The sequence below is a fragment of the Neodiprion pinetum genome, chromosome 3 (genome assembly GCF_021155775.2).
Source record: "Neodiprion pinetum isolate iyNeoPine1 chromosome 3, iyNeoPine1.2, whole genome shotgun sequence".
NCBI classification, from domain to species: Eukaryota; Metazoa; Arthropoda; class Insecta; order Hymenoptera; family Diprionidae; genus Neodiprion; species Neodiprion pinetum.
In genome coordinates, this window is record NC_060234.1 from 34,041,229 (window position 1) to 34,057,850 (window position 16,622).

Consider the following 16,622-nt stretch of genomic DNA (forward strand, 5'->3'; position numbering starts at 1 on the left):
TCGCCGATTAACCCGAAATTCTTTGATCTCTTTCAGGTGGTCTGCGCTTTCTGCATGCGCCGTTTTTGGTCAGCCGAAGATCTCAGGCGACACATGCGAACACACACGGGAGAGAGACCCTTCACATGCGACATTTGCCGTAGAAAGTTTACCCTGAAGCACAGCATGCTGCGACACCGCAAGAAACACGACTCTGTTCGTTCCACGATTTACACCGGCGCCAGTGGGGACGAGGATGCCTCTCAGATGGCAATTAACAGCAATAGTAACAGTAACAGTGGGATTAAGACACAGGAGACGTCAGCCGTTCTTAATGCGGTGTCGGAGAACGCAACTCCGGTGCGATTTGGTGCCCACGCAAAATTGGCCAGTCTTCCTGGGAAACTTACAAGCATTCAACGGTACAACAATCACGTGGAGAGCACGGATGAAAACGATTTGATCTCAAACCTTCTGGGCATTAGAGACAAAACTATTATTGACAGGGTTTTGCAAGGGTCTCCTGACGACGCAGCGAAGATACTTGGTGTTAAAAGTGGTCCGGAATGAGGTATTGTTTTGCACCGGGCATTATTTAATACAATCCCCCTGCTCTCTTTTACTGATTCTGTCAGATAACAATTTAATTGTTTTATTTTATTCTTGTTCATTGCTCCTATCATTCCAATTATTACCATACGTTAAAGTTTTCTCTCTGTTTCTGCGATGTCGGGAAGTTATCAATATTTTCAAATTTTCAAGAAACTTTGAAAATCGTTCTCAAGTTTTTCTTATTCACAAGCGTGCCTTAATATTAGATTGTATCAGCTCATTCTGCGCTAACATCGAAGTCGCATTGAGTATTTGTTCCTTAATCATCATTGATATAATTGTTTACCTCCGAGTTAGATTCTACATATGGATAAAAATCAGTTAGAATCAAGGCATTCAATGATCGTTTCTATCAATATAACTTGTAAATCTCTCAATTTTCAATTTTCTCTAACGGGGTCCGAGGAAGAAAAACATACATAAAAGTAATTATTTAAAATAATAAAATGTTTTTTGTGTGCGATTTGATGAATAACTTTTCTATGTTTAGATTTTTCACAATATAATATTATAAATATATACATCTACGTATAATATATTATATACATACATAAATGTACGTCTAAAGATTGGGCGTGCTTAATATTATATTGTTATTACTATTATCGCTATTATTATAAATGATACTACTGCACTGTTGTTGGATTATACGATCACGTATTACTGCGCCACTATTAAGGGTAGGGGTAAATAGATAGAATTGCTGATTAATAGAAGGATCAGAATATCGTGAATATTTTCATAGACGTGAAAATCTCATCAGTAGAATTTCAAAATGTGGGATTTTCAAGCACAGATAATAGAAAATGTGGTAAATCGAAATACAAAAAGACCAACTATGGTATAACAAAATCGAGCATCTGTATACGATTCTATATTATCGAGAAAAATTCTGTCGATTCTACAGTTTGGCATTCTATGTTCCGACCTTTCTAATCTTTCACTTTTCCTTACTTCGACTTTCACCGTTTTTAAATTATAGATAAATCAAGCTTTTCCTTTTATAAAAGTTCTATACTGTGGCCCTTCTATTTTTTGATCTTACTATATATCTACCCCGACCCCACTACTATGTGTCTCATTTGGAGATGCTTGTGGGGTCTTACTTTGTGGCAAGGTCCGAAGGATCGTTGGAAAACCATGGCACCTGTAACAACTAAATCGACGATTTTGTGCAGTTGGAGGTTTCGTTTCTGTCGTCCCAAGATATATATCGCGTTCATATAATGTATATGTATGCATATATATATACATTTTATATGAACTCTTGAAATATCTCTTGAACCTAACTAAATATCGTTACACATATAAATATAAAACTATAGGTAGACATACATTTTTTTTCTTCTTTTTTTTATGGTAGTATTTAGAAATCAGTATCTCGTCGCAATGGAACGTCGACCGTATAGATTGTAAAATTGAATTTGGTGTTGCAGCGTTGACAATTATTAAATTGCAACGGACGACGTTGCATCGCAAATCGTTTAGCTGCGTTTTGATTGAACGAAATCAATTTCAAGCAACGAATTACGGAAAGCCATATATGAATTTTATTTAAGTATCAGCTAACATATTCGCGTCTGGTACACGTCGCGTTATGTGGGTGCATTTTAGAGTGCCTTTCTAGCCAAGATATCTTTGAACAAGGAATCGGATTAACTTGGCTTATTTTCTCTAGTAAATGAATAATACAAAATTAAGAAATAAATAAAGATAAAAAGTACTTATTAAAATGAAGGTAAACAAATCCGTCGTATATTGCAATGTTGCTAAAAATTTTATTAATTTTTAAAGTAACCACATACTTTCTATTAGAGCGTTGTATACTCGATATCTCAAAGGATTAATATTACCAATGCCATTCGTAATTGAATCATCTTTTCAATTCCAGCGTCGTATTTTTATAATTATTCTTATATAATGTCGATGAAGCAATTTTAAAACACGATGAGTTCTGACTAAAGTTAAAACCAAACAATGACGTAATATTTTTAAAGAACCTTTGAAGTGATCGACGAAGCGTCATCTTTGTTAAAAGAAATTATTTTAAAAAAATTATTAAAAAACAAAAGCATAAAAAAAATGCATAAAAAGGGAAAAATTAAAACTAAAACGCAATATAATCAAGTTATTTTTTATTACATTTAATTGATTTATATATATATACATGAATGTATATGTATATATACACACACACGCGCGTGTATATACGTATATATGTAGATATATATAAATATATATAAATATTCAATATATATATATATATATATATTATATATATTTATATAATATATATATATGTGTGTGTGTGTATATTTATATATATATACACGCGTGTACATACGCATATATATGCATATACATTTTGTTATTCAAGCGTTAATTATAACGTAAATATTATTCATAGTCTATTTTAATTGCAGTAACATAAAAATGTATTGTGGTCTTTGAAATGCAATAAAACTAAATAAAGTTTACCCGATGTGTACTCGTGTTTTGTGGAACGCGATGCAACTGAAGGGCATATGCGATCTCGGGGTAATCGAACCCCCAGGCTCGAATAACTTGAAGCTATTTAAGCTTAACATTAATAGGTTATGAATTATTAAGTGAAATATAAACTTGTCCATTTCTCCTCTCTTCGTTACCTAAGAATATTTATTCTGTTTACATTAGACATGACTGTAAACTATTGTGTAAACACCTTTAAGCCTTCGAGAGTTTTAGTCGGCTCTCGGGCTTGAAGACTTTATACATACCCATTGTATAACACGCAGGCATGCATACGTACGTATATATGTACATATTATGTATGGCGCACACACACACACACACACACATGCAGATGCGCGCGCGCAGTTTGACGAATTTAAAAATTGACCTCTCAACTAAAGTTTGAATGGGAGTACCACACATATAGTATATCACTTGCTACATATTAAAAACGTTATATCTTGGGTATAATAAGTAATTAAATGAGTGATTTGCAAATGATAAAATTATTTATTATGTCTGAATGTGAACCGTGCGATTTTATCTGATAAAAATATAAAATTATTATTATACTAATGTTATAGATGATTGCCTTGTACCTTTTGTCGGTTTGACTGTTAGTCAAATATATGATTATCTACTGTCAATAATTAACGAATTTTTCAATGTGATCCATCTACGAACATCCCTTCCCTCGCGAATTTTATCACTTTGAACTTCGGATTATTCTAGTAACCCAAACCTAATTTTTCAAGCTTTGATGAAATCTTACATCTGACCTTGCTTGGCTGGTATTCTCAACAAATTTAAGTTCTATAATATTTCGAACTACTGCCAAACAATTATCTATTATTGAAATTTTAATCATCCAAGAACGATTGTAATTCTTGATTGACCGACCATCGTTTGGTGATTACTGAAGTTATCTGCAAACGATTCAGCAAAATCGCAAAATAAAATTAATCGCATAAAAATTGAAGGAACAGAAAAATGAGATAATCTCACGTCGGTGAATCAAAAATGAAGTCACTGGTTTGGCACGCAAAATCATAGTATTTTCACATTGTATGTATTTAATGTCCAAGACAATGAAACTTATTTTTATAACGTGATCGTTAAGATTTCTGTAATTATAACCCACAAAATTCAAAACAATTATTGTTCCGCCAATTCTAATGTATTTAATTTTGGTCAATTTGTTCTTGCCGTCGAGCTGATTAAATGACTAAAAATTCTAAGCGGCACAAATCCTACAAAATTCATCATTTTGACAAATATGCTATCCAACTGATCGCTGAATTTTGTGATAATCCAAGTGAGTTTAGACTGGAGGTAAGGACAAATGTAACATTATCTAGTGCACTGCCACTATGGTATAACCATTTTCTAATGTGCTCACTCCTTATCCTACAATGCTCGCGGAATTAAAATCCAGTAGCGGCTTATAGTAATTTTTCATGAGTTATTTGCTTCAGAATGAAATTGCACGCACGCAACCACCTTAAGCGTTGATAGCCTTTAACTCAACACAAAAGCTATCTGGTCGATTGAATGAGTGTATTTAGGCCCGTAGTGCACGCTGCAATACGTATCTTCAACTTCTTCCAAAAAGTAATTACACCCACCCACGGATTCAACGACGTGGCGAGTTCGACATCGAAGATGGGGGGTGAGCTGCTATCAAATTAGCGAATACAATATCCCCGCTACCGTATAATTGAGACCACCTGATTTGAAAGGACGAAGCATCGTTTACAGCCAACCCGAGGTAACGTACGTTGCAGAGTACATAAAAAACAAGCTCTACTTCGCAACCTTGGCGGCAGGTCGAAGAGAGGCAAGGAGTACATCGGATATTCACTTCTTCAGTACCGACAATGAGCTGGTATATAACAACTTTTATAACGACTTTGGTCCCTTGAATTTGGCCTGCTTGTACAAGTAAGCAACAGCCTCATATATCTTGTAGTACATATTCGTTTTGAATCTTTATTATTCAATCGATCATCCCTGGAAACAAGAAACACGCCCTTCACAGATACTGTTGCACGGTTAATGAGAAATTGACAAGTCCCGCCAACTGGAAAAAGCAGATTGTCCACTACACATCGCAGAATCAACAGAAAAGAGCAAATGCTGCATTCTTGATAGCTTGTTACGCCATTCTCTACTTGAAGAAGTCACCCAAAGAGGCTTACAAACCTCTGATTGCAGCCAACGGACACCCGCTGAGACCTTTTCAAGATGCTTCGATGGGGGTCTCCATTTATAACATTAAACTGCTAGGTAACATTCTCGACATCCTAAACACGAGTTGTGTTGTATAGTGTCGTTTATGAGTAGGTTTCATCAACAATAGTCAATTGGTCAACGCACTGCAGCAATCCTCTCTCGTAACTCTATTCGCTAAAGATCGAAGCGAAGCTTGTTCTTCAGCTACAGTGTTACAGCCTCGTTCTTGGAAATATCTGCTCTACGCGCCCACAATCTTGATAATACGATTGAAACAGAACACCCTTGAATTTACGCAGACTGTCTAAATGCCATCCACAAAGCGGCAGCGTTCGGTTTCTTTAATTTCGATGACTTTGATCTTGCCGAATATGAGAAATACGAGCAGATGCGGAACGGCGATCTGAATTGGATGGTTCCGCAAAAGTTCTTGGCATTTGTTGGCCCCAGTACGGAGCTTGGATCGGTGTATCATCCTCCCGAGCGATATCTTGAGTACTTCCAGAAAAATAACGTCATAGCTGTTGTTAGACTGAACAAGAAATCTTACGAGGCATCCAGGTATCGCGAACGGGCGTAATTTTAAAGCTGAACCGTGTGATAAAAAGCTTTACGTGCCGATGAGACGAATGCATTGTAACTGCAGGTTCACCAGAGCAGGAATCACACATTACGACATGTTCATGCCTGACGGTAGCGTGCCCCCCAAAAGAGTACTGGACTACTTTTTGCGATTGGCTGAGACGACCGTTGGACCAATCGCTGTGCATTGTAAAGTACGCAAAATAAGTTTTTGAAAGAAATTATTTTGAGAATGGTTCAACCTAACTGAATACTGTATAACTACTTATACGCAGGCGGGCTTAGGTAGAACAGGATCGCTGATCGCAGCCTACTTAGTCAAACATTATAGAATGTCAGCGAAAGAAGCCATCGCCTGGATGAGAATATGTCGTCCTGGTTCCGTTATCGGACATCAGCAAGCATGGCTGGAGGATATGGAAAGCATGCTTTGGCGGGAAGGACAACAGTATAGGTATCAGCGGTTGCATAGATATCTTATATAGGTACTGTATGCAGTTTACACGCAGGGTACAAAAGGTGTACAATATTTCGGAGTTTAAAAACATGTGTAACAAAAATCTTATCCTACGGTCATTGTCTCATTGTCACGCAATTCACAACTCGTTGTTAACCGTAATGGATGTGTATTCTTGATCGTACAACAGGTTGAAATACCACGGTGACGGAGACATGATATTACATCACAAGAGAGGAATTTACTCAATGGCTAAAAAAGTGGAGAAGCAGCTTGACCGGGCTCATGGTACTAACCGTTTTGACGCCACGCATTTCAACAAACTTTTAGGCAAGTCGTTGTCGTCACATTTGTCTAACATGTGTCCTGCACTATTGATATGCACCAACCGATCCCTGGGGACCGTCCAAGTTTTTAGATTAGCACGATTAGTAAATCAGCATATCTGTTGCGGAAATACATTGCTTGAAAGATCTGCAAATTTCGCTGTCAAATCTTAACAGCTGTCTGAACAATTACCATATTTCAGTGGAAAACAACTCAGGCAACACAACAGACCTGGAACTACCAGTCATAGCGGAACAGCGAAGACACAACGTAGCTTTGACCAGAACGAGTAAACCAGGCTTAGCTAGTATTCTAGGTATGAAAGCATTTCGGAGGAGGTGCATGAATTGTGGGAGGAACAAATCAGAAAAGCATTACGGATACCCTAAGACGTTAATTCTTCTCTGTGTGACAACACTATAAGTGTTTTTATATCTTATACCGTCTTCTGCTTAAATTAAAACTGCCACCTCACAGGCCTTGCTCGATTCAAAGCGACGCATCACAAATTTCAAATTTCAAAGTCTTAGTAAGGCTAACTTAATTAAATCTTCTCTGTGTAGATGAGGTCAATTAATGTAAAACAGAAGCGGGTTGTTCTTTAAATGGTGAAAACCGACAGGTATTAAGTTACTTGCTCACAAAAACTAATGCATTGGAAAAATATTAAATCAGACTTGTATATTTCGGACGTAAATTCCTAACCTAATTTCAACAGATTGAAATTATTTGGATTGTGGAATTGCCTTACGAAGAAAACCACAGCTTTTCCTGATTTGTATTCTTGAGATTTAGATTAGATTCTGATAAAAGCTTCCCTCTACAGATCTTGAGTAACTAAATTCTCGTGCTGTGTTCTATACAGTACATAAATACTCTATTCAAAGAGGCATGATTCATTGCTTCGCCATTAAGTCATTCAACTATAATTTTATTAGGTAAATTATGTACGGTTGGAGGTAGCACGCCCTTCAACTCCGACAAAAACTCGCAAATAGGACGAAAAGGAGCTTCAAATGCAGTGAATTACAAGTCAAAAAACAACGACAACCTCCACTGCCTGACACAAGGAGACCGACTGAATGAGATAAAAATCAATCGTAACAAACTCTCAGTTAACTCTTTGCTATTCTCAAGGAACAACGTCGCTCCGCCAACGCAGTCTAACTCCGCAAAGAGATTACAACGAAGGAAGTGAAACTATCGCATGTTCAACGAGTTTTAAGGCTGCCGAATGTTTGCTATGTAAAAAAATAATTCCGGTCTCGTCGATATACAGATATCTCCTTGGTACATTTAGTAAATAAATTCTTATAGCATAATTAGCCTCATTGAATAGCTGCTGAATATTCAACAACTATATGTAGTCAGAATATAAACTGCATACACACTAAGAACAAAAATTGTACCGAATCAACAAAATCATTTGAATTGAATATCTATTCAGTATAAATTATAGGTACTAATTTTTTATACAACGAAGTATCACTTGGGTTGACATCAATCTTAGCTTTGCCGTATCAACTGAAATTCACTTGCTCAAATACTTATACTGCGAGACAAGAAATGGTTCAGTTTAGTTAACAAACTGCTTTCCTCGTTTCAATAATTTCGTTTTATCGTAATCATAATACGAAAAAATATCGTCTCACAATTGTTCGATCGAAGGCATTTACCTCAAAAACAAAAGATTCAAATAATATTCCTACAAGAACTATGCCGTATCGATATTTAGTTTAATCTGTGCACAATTATTTCTTTTGAAACTGCAAATTCTAATGACACGACAGCACACGAATTGGGCGTGATTAGACAAGATGGCGATGCTTCAAAATTACGTTCAAGATTAACTTTCAGATAGCCATTTTTTTAGATGATTTGTTTCAGCTTTCAGATCCCGAAGAAATAGTGGAATTCGTAATTCGAGGTAAAAAAAAATGCTTGTCCAAATCTGGCTGCTTTGATATATATAAATCAATTTTGAACTATCACTTCAATAATTTTCATTTCCTTCAATGGAACTGTTACCAAAATTATTCCGACGATACATGGTGGAGGAGATAATAAACGAGTCAAAATCGATCAAAATAAATGAAAAAATAGGAAATTTTGACATGGCTGGTAGTTGTAGGAATGTATTGGACTATTTTTAAACAGTGATTTTACGATGATGGGCAGATCACAGGATTTTATCGAAAAAAAATAGTAACAATTGTGTGCAAATCTGACCGTGCATATCTATCGTTCGTAGTCAACGTGTCAGAGGAAACGGGGAAATATTTCCGTCGGTACAAGAACATGTGAGTTGATCATGCCGGTACTGCAAAATGCATACTTACCTGTTGTTCATACAGACGGCGGTATCTCGCTATTTAACTTTTCTGACGCATGGACTCCCGCAAGAGTTGCTGTATTATCATTGGCTGAGGGCTCTTCGGCTGCTTCAAGTCCGTGCGATAATCACCACTGATGGTGACGTAGCACTTGGCCGTGGTGTCAACCGACGTAGAAGATAACCTCAATCTTATGGTCACGATTAAATTTTGCAATTTACACCATTTACATTGTATATAGATATGAAAATTCTTTGCAATTGATCATTTTTTTCGCGAAGTCTGTTGTATAAGTGTACACAAGGTTTCTAAAACGTTGTACGCGTAGGTCTTATTGTGAATAACTAGCATGTCAAAAATGAAAAATATTTTTAAGTTTTTCTTACTAGTGTTACTTATTTGCATACCGAATGCAAATTGTTCAAAGCCTGAGGAAAAACCTAGTTGGGCTAAAAAGGACATTCGTGATTATACGGATGCAGATATGGAGAGGTTATTGGACCAGTGGGAGGTGAGTTTTCAGTCTTCGAATGATTTTGGCTGAATTTGTTTATGCAGCCACATTAGCAATCGTAGAAACTACCTGGTGGTTTCCACTCTATTCTAGAATCCGATTGGCTGCTGCATATACTGCATAAAGTTAATCACATATAACCCATTTGTCTGAAATCATTTTTTCCATCACTGACTTATCTTTAAATTCACAGGAAGGTGATGACCCTTTAGAGCCAGATGAACTTCCAGAACACCTTCGCCCGAGCCCAAAAATTGACTTGGCAAAGGTTAAGTAGAGAATAAAAATAGCGATATGAAATCAATAATAATGAAATATAATTTCGATAATAATTTCACTTTCCTCATTTCACAGCTTGATATGACGAATGCAGATAATGTCATTAGAGCAACTAAAAAAGGCAAAGGTTTAATGATGTTCGTGGGATTGAAAAAAGAATATTCTCGTGATGAAACTGAATCTATAACGCAACGATGGCAGACTGGCCTTCATAATAATCATATTATTGCAGAAAGGTAATAACACTGGGAAAAATGATTGGTCAAGTCATTTTCATAGCATTGAAAGAAATAATTCTGCAACTGTTGCAACATTTTTTTTTTAACCCTTTAAATTGGCGTTACTCTCATATGGCATCAACACAAATTTCATATTACTGCAACCAGTCAATTCATCTAAATCTTTTCCAGATACATAATTGACGACAATAGAGCAATTTTCATGTTTCGCGACGGTGCCCAGGTCATTGATGCAAAAGGATTTCTCTTGGAGCAACCAGAATTGACAGAAATAACATTTGAGGGTCAAACTTTTAATGGAAAATATAATAAAGAGGTATAAAGAAAGGTCATTTTCCTTCTATTCAGGAAGATGATTTTTGCAAAAATAGAATAAAGGTAATGTACGAAAAATTTACACAAAATTGAGAGGTGCCTTTCTTTCAGAATATGGCCGAAGAAACAGCAGGTGAATCAAAGGTAAAAACCAAGAAAAAAATTTCGAAACCTACTACAGAAACAAAACGTGAAACAGCAAACAATAAAGATGAACTATGAGTCAAAATAGACGGTGGTGTGGGAAAAGATATCTGATTACCAATTTTTGCAATTATAGACTATCTTTGCAATTGTGTAAATTATTTCTAAATGATAATGAGTGAAATTGATTGTGGTAACTGAATTAATTCGTCATACATCGTACAAAAGCATAAATAGAAGAAGACATAAGTTAGAGATGGTTGATTGAATCTGAAATAACATCTAAACATGCTCACAAATGTGCTTTTTTTTTAGAGTTACTATTGTTTTTAAATTTCGAGTGTATATGTATGAATGATGCAATTGTAAGTTCTTTCTGGTGTACCTGCATTATATTTTGTACATTTCGTTTTCTACTGTGCCCTTATTTACCTTCTATAGTTGTTTAATATGCGTATTATTGTGAGAAACTGTGCAAGAATGTGAAGAACTTCTATAAAATCTGGTAGCACCTCTCAGAAATACAATCAGATAAGGATCAGAACTCCTAAGACAATGATTTCTATGATGACAAGGAATATAGAAACAAATGTAAAGTTTAAATTGTGTCCTTAATCGGAAACTTCCATTATGTGGGAATCCTTTAACAATGATGCCATTTCGTTACGATGGGAAGACCATATTCATATAATCATACATACATAGCATTAAAGTTCGAAACCAAGTTTTGAATTTTCGGCTGTTCAGAAAGTGACGTCACCCGAAATTTTTTCTCCCCTGACGTCATCGATCTATAGTAATCGTCGACGACGAAAATCAGCTAACTGAATTCCTCAGTCCGGAAACAACCGCGCAGTAGAGAGGACGTGAGAGAATCGCGCTCCGCATATTTCGAGTACCGGGTTCTCTACCTCCTGGATCCTGCGCTTCGGATCCGCTTCCTGATGCAACTCGAATTCAAGGACGAGCGCTCGGTGGTTCCTGCGCTCCAGGTCCTCCACCTGGTGGATCTCGACCTCCAGGAGAAGCGCTCCGTAGTTTTGGCTGTACAGGTACTTGACCTGGTGACTTTCGACCTTCAGGATTAATTTTCAGTAAATTTGGCTGTCCAGGTCCTCCACCGGGTGGATCTCGACCTCCAGGGCAAGCGCTTCGTGGTTCCTGCGCTCCAGGTCCGCTACCTGGTGAAAATCGACTTCCAGGACACAGGCTCCGTAGTTCTGGCTGTCCAGGTTCTTGACCTGGTGACTTTCGACCTTCAGGACTAATTTTCCGTAAATTTGGCTGTCCAGGTCCTCCACCTGGTGGATCTCGACCTCCAGGACAAGCACTCCGTAGTTTCTGAGCTCCAGGTCTGCTACCTGGTGAAACTCGACTTCCAGGACAAGTGCTCCATAGTTTCTGCGCTCCAGGTCTGCTACCTGGTGAAACTCGACATCCAGGACAAGCGCTCCGTAGTTCTGACTGTCCAGGTCCTTTACCTTGTGGATTTCGACCTCCAGCTCCGTAGCTCTGGCTGTCCAGGTTCTTGACCTGGTGACTTGACCAAGCGCTCCGTAGTTTCTGCGCTCAAGGTCTGCTACCTGGTGAAACTCGACTTCCAGGACAAGTGCTCCGTAGTTTCTGCGCTCCAGGTCTGCTACCTGGTGAAACTCGACTTCCAGGACAAGTGCTCCGTAGTTTCTGCGCTCCAGGTCTGCTACCTGGTGAAACTCGACTTCCAGGATAAGCGCACCGTAGTTTCTGCGCTCCAGGTCTGCTACTTGGTGAAACTCGACATCCAGGACAAGCACTCCGTAGTTCTGACTGTCCAGGTCCTTTACCTTGTGGATTTCGACCTCCAGGACTAGAGCTTCGTAGTTACTGCACTCGAGGTCCGCTACTTGATGAAACTCGACTTCACGGACTAGCAGTCTAACATTTATTACCCATTGAACAATCCTCAAGCAGCGGGGGCGTGAGGTATCTGGTAAATCTCATATCATCTGGTAAAACATTGACAACGAGTAAGCAAGTGCAGGGAGTGCACGAGCACAAAAACCAGTTGCACTAGGTATCCGACCCCGAACGAGCTTTAGCGAGCGAGGGTTTTAAGGCTAGTTCCATATTAAATTTAATTCTCGGTAAAATAAGTTTTCAGTATTTGCAAATAAAGAAGATAGCTATATTCTATGTTCCGTCAATTCTGCCAAGGATGATGTAACTGCAAATGTACGTGCAGAACATCAACAGCAAGATCACAAAGACCCTGACCTTCTATTGGTCAAACTTCAATAACTGATGCATATTATACTTATATATATGTATACAACAATTGGACTGTGTTCAGATCATATAAGTTTATTCAAGATGAGGTATGTGAATACCATCTTATATTAGTATTCAGTTTATGTAACCTGTCAATTGACGAAGGCCAGTATTTATTTAGTACAAAAACAGTAGTCATCAGATCTAATTACATGATTATGAAACTACAAAAAACGTGAATTAATTCCGCGTAGACTCACTGTGTGATTAGATTTATGAAGCTTAAAACTACTTATTTAAACTTGCTTTGCTAGGAGCAGAACCAGACTGTGTACTATTCAAGACTTTAACTTCCCTCTGTAATTCTTTCACCACAGTTGCCAGTGCCTGTGGGTTGACGCCATTCTCACAGAGTCTCACGCAAATGCTGAGCGTAGATGGGTCAAGGTTCGTGTTCAATAGTTTGGATATTTGATGAAGTGTCTGGAATGTCTTGCGAGCTGCATTCACCTGATGATTCACAGGTTCTGGCATGCTGGTTCGACTTTCTTGTTTACTGAAAACAATGTTTATTGCCATTAGTCTGGGTTGCTTGGATCTAATGTGTACACAAAAATGTGCAAGACGTAATTAAGGAGATGAGGCATTAATTGACCAAAATTAACATTATTATGTAGAACAACCAACCACGCAAAACAGTGTGTACAGCAGAAATTTATCGCACAAAGCATTTGGTTTTAAATTGATCAATTAAGGCTGACAATATCTGCTAATTTATATCTGCCTGTTGCCTTAATTCGTGATCATGACTCGTCGGACGTAAGAAACTTTTACACGTGTTTAGTTCTATTAGGAAATTGGAAAGAGTATGCAGAGTATTATACCTAATTTGTGTGATAACAAAGTGAACTGAAACCTAAAGAGCTATGTTGGGTTACAAAATAAAAAAAACTTGTCTGAATTTGTGATGGATATAATTTCCTATTATTGGAGGAATCATTCACAGAAAGTGTAAGTCATGTAACGAATATCTATTGAGTGTACGACTAAAACTAGAAGAATGCTACGGAAAATTACAAAACTGCATTATTGAGAGGAAGTTAAATATTTTGTAAACAAGAAGTTGAGACATGTCTGTGCGAAAAATATGAGGAGTTACACAGTGGGAAAGATTAAGATGTTGCGAGAATATTATTTTCCTCCGCAATTGAGAAGGAATGCGATACTCACCAAGCTCTATTTAGCGTTGTTAAAAATGTAAATGAAATATACATGTAGTAGAGCAAGGAGACTCGGCCTCTCAACAACAGAGTCTAAGCACGCATGGTACATACATAGAAACTAATTGTTTTATTTAGTCTGATCATTAGCGAAATGGTTATCGCCTACGCGTTACATGAACGAAGAAGAAACATCCAACAACCAACAAAACTCACTCTCCGGGGTTAGACAGCTTCGGGCATCCGGCCAGTTAGCATCGACGCGAAATATTTTTACCTTTCGGCAAGAAATTTTGAATCCAACAGAACTTCGGGTACCTCACTGTTTCGGATAAACTCACGGACATGGCGAAAGTGAAGGAAGCAATGCATCGGTTACAGGAAAACACGGGTGCAGGACTAGACAGTAAGATTTCGTGCCTTCGACATTTTCAATTATTCATAAATTTTTGTCACACGGTTGGAAATAAATTTAATATGACATTTCTCATCTCTGTAAAAAATGTACTATGCGATTCTTCTGAATTTTGAATCATTTATTGCTGAATTGAGAAATGCTCAGCGTACTCCCCGCTAGATTCGCCCCTGGCGATTATTACGAGAATAAACGCAGCCCCGAATAGGTGGGCGTGACGTTCGGTCAGTCAGCTGACTCGCGTGTGAAGACTTTTGGGATCGTCTACGAATTTTTCTTCGCTACTGAAGCTCCGTTTTTTAACGACAAAAACTAACTCAACATGTCTCTTCATTCCGCAGGAAAAGGCAAGCTCCTCGCCGTAATTGGAGATGAGGTAATTATTCTATCGGTATTTCACTCAGACTCTTCTATCATCAGGCTGTAAAAAATTCGAGTTTTTTTCTTACACAGGACACTTGCGTTGGATTTCTTTTGGGAGGTGTTGGAGAGATCAACAAAAATCGCCAGCCCAACTTTATGGTCGTTGACAAGAGTATGTAAAGAGCTTAACCACATCTGTTGTCATTAACACCCAATTGCTTGCCACTTCTCTTTTTTTCACAAGTCCCATCTAATTGACGTTACTTTGCGCTCAGTTCTTACCTAAACAAACGGGTGAGCATATTTTCGCCTATACCTAACCTGGAGCTTAATTACATGCCTCACAAATATACATCGAGTTGCAAAAACTTTTACATAAATTAAAAAAACTGGATTGTAAAATTATTCAATCAGCAGTATAGAAAATATTGCATTTTAGTGCATCGCTACAACAATCTGAATTTACCTTCAGTAAATTTCAAAATGTTGAAGTAAATAATTGTAGATTTTACATTTCCTTATGTAAAATACAAATATTTTGTAACACCGCCATATGTACAGATATTGGTTGTTCAATCCATAATCTTTCTGTAAAACTCACTCCATAAAATTAATTTTGCACTTTCGATGATTCCTTCATGCTGAAGTTTGATTTAGATATAATGGATTCTAAGTAATACTGTCTATCATGTATACTTATCTGTGATTTCAGACACGGCTGTTGGAGAAATTGAGGATACGTTCAAGCGCTTCATCAAACGGGACGACATCGATATCATTCTTATCAACCAAAATGTAACATATATTTAGATTACATAAAATTCACAAATTTTTAATCGGTTTACTTGTGCAATCACTGATGTGACATAATTATAAAATCAAAAATCAGTCCGACAGTTTTTTCTTCTTTGCATCTCAAAGAACGTAGGAAGTAGCTCACAAGCATTTGAATTTCAAGAACTTTTACTACTCTTCGCAGAAATTGAAATATCAGTCACTGTATAATTTCATTACAAATAGTTTGGTAAAGAACATTCTTTTGTTACAGCCAAAAATTGCAAGATATCATGTTGCAATTTGTTTTGATTGAGAATGACTTATGTTTGATCCAGATACATTTTATACCTTATTGCTTAATTAATTAATCAGATTGATTATAAGATTTATCCTTACAATTTATCATGATTAACTCTAAATAATGTCAGAAATAGGTACTTCTAGAACATTGATATTAATCAGAGGAATTTCTTCATGAGACAATGATGTTATTTACAGTTACAGTTGTACTATTATGGATTTGATATTTGTCTCTCCTCAAAATATATTTTTTCCAAGGCTAAACAATACTGCTAAATTTTTTCAGGTGGCTGAGATGATCCGACATGTGATTGACAGCCATACACAACCCGTGCCATCAGTTTTAGAGATCCCTAGTAAGGATCACCCATATGATGCAAGCAAAGATTCAATTCTGCGACGTGCCAGAGTAAGTACATTTTTCACAAGCGCAGATTTATCGCATTTTTTTCTAATTTTAATGAGTAGGCTCTACCCACAAAATACTTTTTGAATCTCTGTATAAATTCGTACTGTAACCCTTAAGAATCAGATGTATCATTTATTATGTGAATACATTTCTTTCTGCCGGGTAACTGGTAATAAGATTTTTCACTTTCGTTATTTCAGGGTATGTTCAACCCGGAGGATATCCATTAATGTACATAACTCTCACTCATATTGGATCACCAATATTAACTGTGTATAATAAAAGTATTATCAATTACATATTATTTATTAGTTTATTTATTACTTTATTGGCACTGTTGAAATCTGTCAACTCCATTGCAACTGTACGCAGCACTCGTAGAATA

The 16,622-nt window shown here is 37.1% G+C and overlaps 4 protein-coding genes across 7 annotated transcripts in view; all 4 read left to right on the forward strand.

Moving 5' to 3' along the window:
* The window catches only part of LOC124215215 (ras-responsive element-binding protein 1), a 49,665-nt gene extending 45,936 nt beyond the window's left edge, over positions 1-3,729 (forward strand). For all 3 annotated transcript variants that reach the window (XM_069134132.1, XM_046618318.2, XM_046618320.2), the window contains one exon: positions 37-3,729. In XM_069134132.1, coding sequence (XP_068990233.1) covers positions 37-549 — 513 coding nt within the window. In that variant the 3' untranslated portion in view covers positions 550-3,729. The remainder of the gene's footprint in view (positions 1-36) is intronic.
* A 1,017-nt stretch (positions 3,730-4,746) lies between these two features.
* Positions 4,747-7,259, forward strand: LOC124214423 (dual specificity protein phosphatase CDC14A). Its single transcript, XM_046616692.1, has 9 exons — positions 4,747-4,753; positions 4,869-5,025; positions 5,123-5,370; positions 5,616-5,877; positions 5,963-6,092; positions 6,174-6,352; positions 6,546-6,685; positions 6,885-6,998; positions 7,246-7,259. The coding sequence occupies exons 1-9, from the start codon at positions 4,747-4,749 to the stop codon at positions 7,257-7,259; spliced, it is 1,251 nt and encodes a 416-aa protein (XP_046472648.1).
* Positions 7,260-9,125: 1,866 nt separating this feature from the next.
* On the forward strand, positions 9,126-10,917 carry boca (LDLR chaperone boca). The gene is made up of 5 exons (XM_046618295.1): positions 9,126-9,526; positions 9,723-9,797; positions 9,884-10,044; positions 10,219-10,363; positions 10,474-10,917. The coding sequence occupies exons 1-5, from the start codon at positions 9,365-9,367 to the stop codon at positions 10,582-10,584; spliced, it is 654 nt and encodes a 217-aa protein (XP_046474251.1). The 5' UTR covers positions 9,126-9,364; the 3' UTR covers positions 10,585-10,917.
* A 3,198-nt stretch (positions 10,918-14,115) lies between these two features.
* Vha14-1 (V-type proton ATPase subunit Vha14-1) lies at positions 14,116-16,534 on the forward strand. Of its 2 annotated transcripts, XM_046618301.2 has the most exons (6): positions 14,116-14,379; positions 14,730-14,764; positions 14,842-14,923; positions 15,464-15,546; positions 16,115-16,237; positions 16,438-16,534. In XM_046618301.2, exons 1-6 carry the CDS (start codon positions 14,319-14,321, stop codon positions 16,465-16,467), a joined length of 414 nt encoding a protein of 137 aa, XP_046474257.1. In that variant the 5' UTR covers positions 14,116-14,318; the 3' UTR covers positions 16,468-16,534. The 2 variants fall into 2 exon arrangements, with proteins under 2 accessions (XP_046474257.1, XP_046474258.1); XM_046618302.2 differs by lacking the exon at positions 14,116-14,379 and having other exon boundaries at positions 14,579-14,764.
* The last annotated feature ends 88 nt before the right edge of the window (positions 16,535-16,622 follow it).

Excerpts from the sequence above, each read along its gene's own strand:
- LOC124214423 (XM_046616692.1), top strand. Across the intron at positions 6,093-6,173 it reads CAATCGCTGTGCATTGTAAA|GCGGGCTTAGGTAGAACAGG; the intron begins GTACGCAAAATA and ends ACTTATACGCAG. Across the intron at positions 6,353-6,545 it reads CGGGAAGGACAACAGTATAG|GTTGAAATACCACGGTGACG; the intron begins GTATCAGCGGTT and ends ATCGTACAACAG.
- boca (XM_046618295.1), top strand. The coding sequence starts at position 9,365 with ATGTCAAAAATGAAAAATATTTTTAAGTTTTTCTTACTAGTGTTACTT. Across the intron at positions 10,045-10,218 it reads AATCATATTATTGCAGAAAG|ATACATAATTGACGACAATA; the intron begins GTAATAACACTG and ends AATCTTTTCCAG. Across the intron at positions 10,364-10,473 it reads ATGGAAAATATAATAAAGAG|AATATGGCCGAAGAAACAGC; the intron begins GTATAAAGAAAG and ends CCTTTCTTTCAG.
- Vha14-1 (XM_046618301.2), top strand. The coding sequence starts at position 14,319 with ATGGCGAAAGTGAAGGAAGCAATGCATCGGTTACAGGAAAACACGGGT. Across the intron at positions 14,380-14,729 it reads CACGGGTGCAGGACTAGACA|GAAAAGGCAAGCTCCTCGCC; the intron begins GTAAGATTTCGT and ends TTCATTCCGCAG. Across the intron at positions 14,924-15,463 it reads CTTTATGGTCGTTGACAAGA|ACACGGCTGTTGGAGAAATT; the intron begins GTATGTAAAGAG and ends CTGTGATTTCAG.